Source organism: Poecilia reticulata, linkage group LG6 (genome assembly GCF_000633615.1).
Source record: "Poecilia reticulata strain Guanapo linkage group LG6, Guppy_female_1.0+MT, whole genome shotgun sequence".
NCBI classification, from domain to species: domain Eukaryota; kingdom Metazoa; phylum Chordata; class Actinopteri; order Cyprinodontiformes; family Poeciliidae; genus Poecilia; species Poecilia reticulata.
This window is the reverse complement of record NC_024336.1, coordinates 10,538,445-10,549,985: the sequence shown is the minus strand read 5'-3', so window position 1 is coordinate 10,549,985 and position 11,541 is coordinate 10,538,445. Positions and strand designations below refer to the sequence as shown.

Here is an 11,541-nt window from a genome sequence, read left to right as displayed (position 1 = left end):
ACGCACACACACACACACACACACACACACACACACACACACACCCTAGCCCCTTACCCCTCCTCTGGCCGATTTTCCTCCTCTCTACATTTAATTGCAGTCTTCTGCAGACCGCCCCGGTAATTACGTGTTTCGAGTGGAAAACGCATCCCTGAAATCTTTTTTTTTTTTTTTTAAGTCGCTACATTTACACAAAACCCGAACGCTCAAATGTCCCGTGCAGCGTTGCAGCGTGGCTTTTAATATTTGAAGCCGTTGGTCTGCTCCACTTGATTTTGCGTGTACGGTCAGGACTTTCACCTGTGTTCAAACAAAATGCGTTTTAGCATGTTTATGTCAGCTTTTTTTTTTTTTTATGTCGGGAAAAAAATGCATTGATCTGAAGGAAAGTTTGACTTTTTTTTTTACAAATATGTCAAATAGGTGTTTGATCTCAAAATTTAAAAACAAAAGCTCAAAACTCTCTTCTGTCCTGCTCTATTGTCACAGCATCATATTTATTCCAAGCTCAAATAATCAAAAAGTAACCCTTCCTGTGTATGATTGTGCAAATAYAAATGCCTAATTAAGCTGTTCCTGCTCTTCCTGAAAAACCTTTTCCACTTAACGTATATTCTTACAGGAGAGAAGGAGAAATCATTTAAATAAGTGCGTAAAAAGATCATAATTTTGCTGATGACACTGTGATGTAAGCCAAAGGTCACACAGGGGGCCCTGCGGGGCCCATGAGACTGATTCTCCCCGTCAGCAGCTGCTTGTACAATGATGACCCATTGTCGAAGACATGTTTAATGAGCTCTGCATGTTTGCTGTCATCTCTTTCCTTTATGTCCATCATACTCTCATCATGCGCTMGCTGAATGAAGTTATAATGGTCCGACGGGCCTTTGTGGAGCTAATTTAGAACCRCGAGGCTCCGTGCGTGTGAAGCAGTCYGAAAACAAACGACGGTCTCGACCGGTCGTCTGAAAGACGGGCCCGGGCTCTACAAATTTATTTCTGTTCAGCTTAAAGAAGAGCTTAGCGAGTTGTTTTTCAGGCCTTAACCTGTGAACYTTCCCAGAATGGCTCAAACTCGAACCCTTCTCAGCAAACGAGAGCGACTTAAAGGTCCTATTTACTGGGACAAATTTTATATAGTTACACAGCTGCAGGGACAAATAGGGGAAGATGACCTGTTTAGCACCATGGAGGGGGCATGAAGGGAGGAGCCGGGTGGGACTGTGCGGGGAACTGAATCCGHCTGAATGTGTCCAGTCTTCGACACAGCGGAGACTTCATTAAAGTAACACATAAACAGCTGTTGTCTTTAACATGTAAACTATTGGGGATCTAAAACTGAGCTGAATGCGSCCTGGGCTCCCCCACAGGCATATGGGCGTTAATTAGCTGGATATAGCCATAGATTAATTATAATATTTTTTCTTTGCACTTTGGTATCAATGGAGGAGCYAGACAAAGTGTCCTTTGTTCTCTGACGCAGGACATTCTGTGGCTGGACTGAATGGGTCTTGGCTATGTCTACATGGATTTGCCATATGGCAACAAAAAGGAAAGAATGGAGCCAGAGAGCGCTTTGTGTTGGAAATCAGAACAAGCTCCCCGTCACAGCTTACGGCTGACAAAGTCACCATCAAAAAGTCTCCGTTTCCATCCAAACATTYGTGTCATACAGTCATGGGAGGGCCGGGTGGGGAGTGGGGGTGGACTKGAGCAAAATTATGAAATATAGCCCCATATTCGCTTTGTGGGCATTGACAGGCGGCCATGCATGGATGCAGCCATGGATGGATGCATGCATGCAAGGGCCCCACATTTGGCTTCTTTCAATTAAGGGTAAACTTGCAAGTATGACCTGTTGAATGGTTTGTTTCAATAGACGAGCACCATTACAAAGACTAGTAGTTTTCTTTTTGCACTTTCTGGCAGGTGGCCTCCACGCCCGGTGTATCCACGGCGGGGTAAACAGAGTGCGTGTGTGTGTGAGTGGGTCCTTTGGAGGGCCTTGTCGAGTGCGGGTTGGATGGGTGTGTGAGTGTGTGTTTGGGGATGGGGGCGGTGGGTGGGTCTTTGCGGCGGACAAAGCGGGGATCCAAAGGCAGCTGCTGCTTCTTTACAAGGGGCGAAAGGGCCTTTAAATCTGAGCCTATATCCCGCAGCTGCCATTAGGGGTTGCTGCGTCTGAATGCGGGTTTCCCCCCGCAAAGGGTCTTTGGGTTCGTGTGAAGCGGATCCACGCAGACAGAAAGTGRCTGCGTCACTATGGAGGCATTTGATATCTATATCAGTAATGGTGACGGCGAGCCGAAGGAGCCAATAAAACATGGAGCGGTCGCACTTTCCACGCACGTTTCAGGTTGAGATGCTGGTCGTTTCACTCCTTCACAAACTGTCTGGCGGTTTGGATCGTGTGGACTTTTTCCACACCCAGACAGTGTCGTCAATTTGTACCTGCAGGGGTTTGTCCTGTTCTGGTTTTGGCAACCAAAGATTTGAAGTCACTGAGGAAATGTGGTTTTATGAATGAAATACATAAAATATGCAAGAATATCCAGAGTGTTATTTTAGAGTGACCGGGTTTCAGAGTCTGCTGTTTCATTACAGTTTTCTGGCTATAACCCTATAAGTATGGTTGATGTATACAAAGTCCTCAGAAAATAGCTACTAATTAACAGGCATATGAATTTAGCATTTAATAGCTATTTAGTGGCAAAATTAATTAAAATACCCAAGAACATAGAAAAATGATTAAAGTAATTTTTTTAAGTAGATGAGCAGTAAATGGTGACATGTTTAGGACATGTAAAAACCCCTGCAGAGACTTAAAAAAACGAAAAATGAGCACTTACCTTCATAATTTATTTTAAAAAATTGTACTAATACATTGTTAGTACTATATTTTCTGAACAGGCATTCAGAAAATATAGTTACATTAGGAAGTTTTTCAAGGCTAATTGTCTCAAATCATTGAAGTACTTCATGACAAAGACAATACATTACCACACACTGGTTTAGATTGGTATAAAACGCCAACATGTTCAGAAAATACATTATTAATTTATAGAATTTACTCAATTTAATTAGACTGTAGTTTTCATATTGAAACACGAAGCAGAACATAAATACATATGCGTTTTTCTCCCAACAAACTACCACATGCTTTGTCTACAGGGAAGCCTGAATTGATCCAGAGCCAACCAGGCACAAAACACAAATGCTCTTAAAGGTTTAATTTGAAGATGTTTTATTTCTCTTTTTTCTTTTCTTCTTTTTTTTCTTTCAAAAAAAAATTACTTAGGGCACTTGTATGAAAAAATAAAACACACACCATACAACGGCTCAGACACAAAAAAATTTAGGGTTTTTTTAAGGCTTAACTATTGGGAAGCTACAAGATTGCAAAACACCACAATGTCTTTAAAAACAGCAAATAATAAAATAAAATAGAAAATTGGCAACAGACTAAAATCAGCAAGGCATTTGACAAATAAAGAGAAACATAAATAACTTATAAGTTAGAATAAACTTAACATATATACATTTACAGGGAAAAAAACACAAGGACTAGAATTAAACAAACTCTACTTTCTATAAAGCTGTACACTTTTGGCCAGTGTAAAAGATTTTTTTTTCTCTAGGATTGCACAGATGTTAAAACATTTAACACTGTCGAGTGGCTGTATGCAAAAGCAACAATGAATGCTACATTTGTACTGGATAGAAGTCATCCAAGCGAAATTTGCTCCCTTTTATTTTCCTTTTCTTTCTTCTCGTTTTAGTTTTTTTTTTTTTTTTTCCTTCTTCCACCCACCCGCCCCTTTGCGTTCCCAAACCGTTCAGTCCTGAGAGGAGCTGCGGGCGGTGTCGAGGCTTCGCTCCGCCGGGGATTCACGGAGGTTCGAGTCGGCAGAATAGCGGGACTCCCCCCTTCTTTGTCCCCGTTTCTCTTCCTCCCCTCCTCCGGCGGCCTTAAAAGCGGCTCTCGGTCCGTAGGAATCCTCAAAAACACGTAGGGAAGTAGTGCAACAACAAAAAAAAAAAGTGTAAAAGAAGAAGAAGAAGAAACGCCACCTAAGGATGAAATAAAAAAAAAGATATGGTTCAGTTTTTCGACGAAATAAAAAGCATTTGTTTCACAAGAAAAGCGGCGAGTCAGCTTTCCACGGAAAGAAGAAGAATGACGACAGCAGCAGCGAGGCGTCACCCCTTCTTAGCCCAGCGTTTTCCCGCCACATTGTGACGTACGCATCCCCCCTCCCAGCTCGCTGGTGTTACTACAGCTACTACTATCACTATAGCTGCTCCTGTGATTTCACCACCAGCTCTCTCCCTCCCCATCCCCCACGTCCACTCAGCCAGCCGAGATAACGCTGTCTGGCTCAATCACTTGCAACCGCATTATTACAGTATTTATTACAAATGACTAGCTATGTGCTACACTGTTACAATTTGTAGACGAAGAAGAAGAAGAAGAAGAAGAAGAAGAAGGGGAAAAAAGGCGTAATTGCTATTAATAATGTGGAGAATTAAATGAATGTTCTTCTTACGTTCAACGGATCCTCTTTCGCGGAGTTTGTTTCACCGAGATGGGAGACTTGGGAAGTCTGTCGGCAGCCTTTTTTCGTTTCACGAAGAAGTCTGCATGAAAGAGATTATAATATAGTACATAAGTCACAGTAAATAGATTTATCTGAAATTAAAGCGGCTTCTCTGTTTTGTTTTTCTAGTAGATTAATAAGCCCCTGTAACTACCTGTGATGTGCGTGTTGTTGTCATCAGCAGCAGTCGCCGACCTCTTGCGCCGAACACAGGGAGCCTGTCTGCGAGACCCTGAGGAGATCCCTGTGACCGGCCGGTTCTCCTGGTTCACCTCCACCGGGGTCGGGGAGCTGCTTTCCCCGTCGCCGCCGACGACGCTGCGGTCGCTCTCCGGTACCGCTAAGCGCTCCATTACATCCCCGTCGGAGCTCTCCGACATAACGGATTCCGAGGAGGGCGTCTGCTTTRCGGGCGTCTCCGGGACGCGCGTCCTGCCGCTCTGCATCGATTCCCGATAAAACGCCGCCGTCCTCTCCGCGGGCATCTCTTCCCACTCGTAGTCCCCTTCCAGCGGGGTGTTGTCCTCGAAATTAAAGTTCCATCTCTGCTGGTCCCGCTCGGAAATCTCCCGCAGCTTGGCTTTCACATCCCGACTCAGCTCGTCGTGATCCACCGGCCCGAAAAGACTGCGGCACACGCCGGTGCGCCTCTGGAGAGGGAAGGTCCTGCGGGCCACCAGCCTCTCCAGCGCGCTGCTCGATAACTGGACGTGAGACATCTCAGAAAAGAGGAATAATTCCTCACGACAGAGACCCAGGTGTTGGTTTAGTTGTTGTTTCGTTGCGCTGTAAGTGCGTGTCTCCCTGCCCCCTCGCAGCTCAGTTTAAATGTACCTCGATACCGTACGCCTCACAATTTATAACCTCTCAACGTGTCGCGTAGATCCAGGAGTTCCTTCATTGGCTGACTGAAACTCCAACCCTCCCCAAATACGCACACAACCCTCACCATGATGCCCTCCCGCCGACTCTCCCGCCCCCCTTTTACTCTTCTACCCTTTCGGCTGAGTGCCGAGTGGAGCTCAGCGTTATGATTTYTCTGCTGCACGCAAGGTGTTAAAACTAAGCGGAGCTTCCCTGGTTGTTCTATGAATGGAGCTGCGTAAAGGACTTAAATCTCCATTTCTTTTCACGCATCAGTGACTCGTGTGTCCGAATTTTTGACATTTCAAGAGTTCAAAAAAATGGCCAATACAATTCCTGTTTAATAATTTAATCTCAATCGACCCGAAGATCTTAGATACAACTGTAGGTTACAACTATCTTATGAATTGTTTGCTTCTGGACAGTCTCAAACACACCTGCAGGTTATAACCCATGCCAGCGTCCACACACAAGGGCCCCTTATCTTTCAGTCCTTCAGCAAACAATGAGGGCTTTGGATCATGTTTCCCTGTCCAGTCTGCAGAGATGTTGCACATAGATGCAACCTTTGCCGCAGCTCTAATACACCAGGTCAAACAATGCAATATCGGGGGAGTGAAGATTCTAATCATATCAATAAAAGGTTGAAAGTCTAAAATCTCTACAGCTGCTGTTTTACGCATATGTGAAGATGCTGTATTATTATTATTATTATTATTGTTTTGTTTTTTGTCTTATTTTAACAAAAACAGCTTGTGTTAACTCTGCCTTCACATAGCAGTCTCTCCTCAGGTCCGAGCAGAGAAAACGGACAACGCCTTTGCAAGGAATGACGGATGCACAGCGACCCTTAGTGGTAAGCAAGTGGTACTGCAGATTGAGCAAATAAAGCAACTCTGAATAAGGATTTGTAGACACTTTTTCTCGTGTATATTTCTTCCTTCTTTTTTGTCACACCTATACGTTCCAGAACATCATACCTTTTCAAAGACAGTATGAGATTTAACACAAAAGGCCATTGTCAAGCAATAATTTAATTTATTAGCTGAAACGAGTTACCAATCATATGCAAAAAGTAGAATAATCATTATTTAATTATGATTGAACAAATCTTTTGAGAAGTTGAGTTCTATGTCACCTAAGCCTGATTATTGCCATTCTYACAAAACCAACAAATAACTTGAATAGACCTTGTCCGGTACCATAGAGACAGCCCCTGATCTAAAAATAATTCTAGAAAAGGTAAGTCACTGACATCTAAAAGTCTGGAAAGGATTACAAAGTCATTTTGGGGGGTTTTGGCAATCAAGTCAACCACATTGTAAAGAGTCATCCAAATATGGAGAGAGAGTGGCCATCTTACCAAAACTAAGTGTGCATCCCAGAGGTCACAACAGAACCAAAGTAAGCATCTAAAGAACTGCAGACCTCACTTGCCTTCAGTTTTATAATGCAATACTAAGAAAGAGAATATGAAAGAATGTGGCCCAGGAGAAACGTTTGTGGCAAAAGCCAATAAAGCAACACAAAGACAAGTCTTACATTCCAACAAAAGAATATCATATCAACAGTCTAACACGATGACATGACGATTAAGTCTGCTTTAGGATCTGAACAACTTGAGATAGTTGAATTATTGTCTCTTACAGATAATCATGGAGAAAAATATATGCTATAGCTCAGGACAATGATCGTAAACTTAATGAACTGAACTTAGTCCGCCTCAAAATGACTAAAGGGTAAAAWTTTTTTAGTGGCCTGATCCAGAGACTAGTTGGTACGTTCAAAGTTAAATCCCAATGAGATGTTATGGTGTGACCTTAAACATGCGGACAGGCCTTCATTTTTAAATAAAGTGGATTAACCAGTTTATAAATSTGATTTTAAGACTTTTACTGCAGGTATGAGTGAGAAGATAAATGGCAGGAGTCGTGCTTTATTTTCTGTTTTGTTGAGAAACACAACAGTGGGTCGCTCGCATCACATGGTGACGTCATATGACAAGACTTCCAGCTTGTCAGAACGCGTTATGGCTTCCATGTGAGTGCCATCAGAGTCACATGCACGGAGACRAGCACCGTAGAGAGGAATCTCCTTGTGAGGACACAGCGCTCACTGCTCAACAAYAGCTCAGCTGAGTCGTCATCATGTGATGGYTTATGACTGAGGGCAGGTGATGCAGTTTGAGACATTTTCTCAATGCCACAACACTCCAATTGTCGTGGTTAAGAGAACTAATGAGCCCCTGTAAATAATTTATTGTAAAACGTAGTGCCTTGCAAAAATCTTAGTACCTCGTGATGTTTTTTGATGTTGCCACCATAAATCTCAATGTGTTTTCTTCTACTTTTAGTTGACAGATCAGTACAAAGTAATATATAATTGTGAAGTAGAAGGAACATTATGCATGTATTTAGCATTTTCTTTTTTTTACAAATATAATTCTTAAAAGGTAAATGTGCATTTGTATGTATCCCACACCAAAAGAAACATCTCACAGAGCACTGTTCAAGCCATCATCTTAAAATGGAAACGGCACAACTATTAGTCTGACCCAGTGGTGTCAAACTCCAGTCKTCAGGGTCCGATGTCCTGCAACTTTTAGATGCGTCTCTGCATCAATACACCTTTCTCTGCTAGCGAGACAGTTTCTCCATTTAATTCAAGTGTGACACATATCAAAGTTGCAGGACTCTGGCTCTTGATGAATACCGTTTGARACCACTGCTCTTTGTAAGCACCAAATGTTGGTGCTTACAAAAGTGTGGCAAGAATGTATCCATTGTTGAAAGAAGCTGTATGACCTAGGATACACACCAAACAAATGAAGGGTAATTCTCTGGTCAGAATACAACAGTATTGCTTTGGTCAGTTTTGCTGGTTTAAAAGTACTTACAAATAATTTGCTTGGCTTGGCAATATTGAACTTTTTGGCTTGCATGCAAATTGTTGTGTTTAATGGAAACCAAAGGCAACACACTGAAAGCACCCACACAGTAAAACATGGCAGTGGCTGCATCATGCTGCAAGGATGCTTTTCTTTAAAGCAAATCAAATGTTAGAATAGAACGGCCAAGTCAAAAATCTAAACGTAAATYCAAACATCCTGAACCGTCACATTGTGGCTCAAGTGCTCCACCTGATGGCAATTATTTCAAACAACAACAGCTACATCTTTGCCTACTGAGACCAGTGTATCACCCATCCAATGTGGTAACTTCATCTTTAGGTTTTTATCAACAAAGTAGGCAGCATAAGCTATGTCTTAGCAAGGGGATCTTGGATAACTTAAGCTAATCTTTGTTTCTCACAGCTTCTTTGGTTTTAAGTTGGTTACTGATTGGCTTAATGAGGTGGGAGGATAACACCTAGGTTCCCCAGGCAAGGCTGTCTAAAAGAGATACCATCAGCCGTAAAAATGCAAGGAGAAAGTCTGCACTCATTATGTCTCAAAGAGAGTGGGGGSTGGGGGATGATTTTGGTGTTTTCACCAAAGCAGCAGGTGCGGTCGGTCTGGAGTTCTGCTGTGATCACTGACTTCTTTAGGCCGGCTGTGATTCTTTCATCTTGAAAGCACACACATGCATGAACTTAAGGTTGCTTAACTGGCTCTTTTGAAATAAGTGGAAACAACCAGAGGTCTGGGTTCTGGCTGAAAACAGCCTGGAGCCAGAGCAAGTTTCAGGCAGAATGCTGATGGATGAGGTGGGCAGTGACCAGCAACAGGTTGGGTTGTGTTCATGTGAACCCTGTGTGTCTGATGAATTAATGTGAGGCCTAAAACCAGTGTTTTAGATTTGCTAAAGGAAAACAAAAGATAATGTGCACACAATTTGGAGGGTAGAGTTAGTAGGAGTGGTGCGTAAGGCAAAACACTTCCAATTTTAGTTTGATCAGAACACATGACATGTCTTCAAAATTGAAGGTCTTTGTCCCYGAGTGCATCTTTCAAGGCTTTTTGTGTTGGTTTTAAAGTCATGGCTTCTTCCTTTCTGAGTGATACTTGCATGTGATGTTTGAAGTGTGGCACCTCCATGCATCTGTGAACTCTTCCCAAAGATGAACCAGCGTTGTGCCAGTCCATGATTCGTGTCTTTGTTTTCAGTCATTTACATGGCAACATCATCTTGGTTTTCCCAATTGTTTAAAGGCATTGTAATCTTGGTGTAAAGCTCTGTAGTTTTATAAAGTCTACACCTATAAATCAGGTCATTGCTTATTTTGGGATTTGTAGTCTTCTTTGCGTTTCACGTGAGCTGTCCTCTTTCGCCTGGCTTGGGTGCTGCCGTTTCAGGCTTGTGAACACGTAGCAGGTCATTTCTTGGGTGATGTTTGCCATCGCCGCCCTAGACATAGACCATTCACCTGAACAAACTGGGCCCTTTGATGTTTCAGACGCTCTGCAGGCAGGACTGCTGAGTGTTGCAGGAGGTAAACAAATGGAAAATTGCTCACAAAAAGCCTGCAGCCTATTGTGAAACCAACTTAAAACACCCTGCACGTTCTGCATGATGCTTATGGGTTTAAAGTAGGCATGTGACATACCCAGAAAAACCAGTAGCCAAATCATTGCATTCCTCCAAATCGTGTACACAAACAACCCTTATTTAGGCAATCTCAGCATTATTAATTTCAGTAGGCTGCATAAAACTCCAGAAACATGGTCAAGTGTTAGCTCTTGAATGTTGTTACACTGTAATTCCTTTTCAGAGTCCACACAATCCTTCAGTTTGTGCTATGGAGGCCTGGCCTGAGAGCATTGTTCATATCTGAAAGTGGAACGGCATTTCATTTTGGGCCATATCAAAAATCTGAATGCTCTTAAAGGGCCGGCTGTGCCAGAATACACTGATAAAATCCATTAAATTGTTAAAATATTAATAAATAGCTTTTCTTCGGGGGTTTTGTGATTGCTTTAGTGGTTTTTTTTTATTCAAAATTACATATTTTGTGATGCCAATTTAGAAATGTTTGTAAGGATTTGTTTTATTTTTTACAATATTTGTGCTAATGTGTGATGTCAAATGTTACTTTTTATTACTCATGGATGTCAAGTTCTAGTCAATAACGGACTAACTTGACATCCAGTAAGGCTAAGACAGCAGTCACTTAAACTCAATGTTTTTGACCAATTTTGAGAAAATTTGCAGTAAAATCAGAAAAAAAATTAGGAGATTTGTTGATTTTGTGTGAATTTTGCAGATTTGTGGAAAAACTAGAAGGACTTATTGATGTAATTTGGAGTCGAAGGGGCCACATAAGAAGCTACAGCGAGCCAGATGTGACCCCTGGACCTTGAGTTTGACACATGTACTGTAGGTCTGTTGGCCAGAAAAGCAGCCATGAGGCCCACTATAACTCTGGAGGAGCTGCAGAGATTCAAAGCTCAGGCGATGGAAGTCTTTTATAAAAGGCATTACGCTCTCTGTTACTTTGAATACCTTTTACTCCGTTTGATTTGAAGGTCTGTCTTAATTATAAATGCAGTACTATAATGGAACAAAGTTCTATGTTGTATATCTCTGGTTTAAATTTATTTTGCCAGAGAAACAATAAATGTCAATCTCAATAGGAAGATTACTGTTGTTTTTGAAGGCAAACTGTATGAGAAAATCCTCAAACTATTTAGTCATTCATTTACCTTTAGCAACTGAGGTTTTGTGAATAAAAATATTTAATCTACAGTGGTTTACTAGAAAATGTCTACCCAGTGTTCTTCTTTGCCTGAAAGGAGATTTGGCAACCAACCGCATAAATGCTTTTCTTTTTAATCTTTAACTTTTGTTCTCTTAACAAACTTATAAGCTTATCAAAGCAGGGAAGAAGTAAAAACATCAAATAAAAAGGTCAGAAAGTGACCAAATTTAAAACACTTTTTAAAAACTAATCATTCACCTCGACTGAATACATTTTGTCAGTTTACTACCACAATCACCAATGTATTTTATTGATATTTTAGTTGCGCTTTCGTTTTGTAAAGACAAAAATCTGAAAAGATATGCCAGGAATTTTCATGAATTTTTTTGTTCTTTGCCAAATAGCATATTTGTTGTCCTGACTGAAAGTCAAACTTTTACTT

General features: G+C 41.6%; 1 protein-coding gene across 1 annotated transcript; it reads right to left on the bottom strand.

Annotated features, from left to right (window-relative positions):
* Nucleotides 1-3,779: 3,779 nt before the first annotated feature.
* LOC103465931 (cyclin-dependent kinase inhibitor 1C-like) lies at nt 3,780-5,551 on the bottom strand. The gene is made up of 3 exons (XM_008411162.2): nt 4,753-5,551; nt 4,548-4,638; nt 3,780-4,071 (listed from the first exon to the last, which is right to left on the bottom strand). The coding sequence occupies exons 1-2, from the start codon at nt 5,315-5,317 to the stop codon at nt 4,550-4,552; spliced, it is 654 nt and encodes a 217-aa protein (XP_008409384.1). The 5' UTR covers nt 5,318-5,551; the 3' UTR covers nt 3,780-4,071; nt 4,548-4,549.
* Between the last annotated feature and the right edge of the window lie 5,990 nt (nt 5,552-11,541).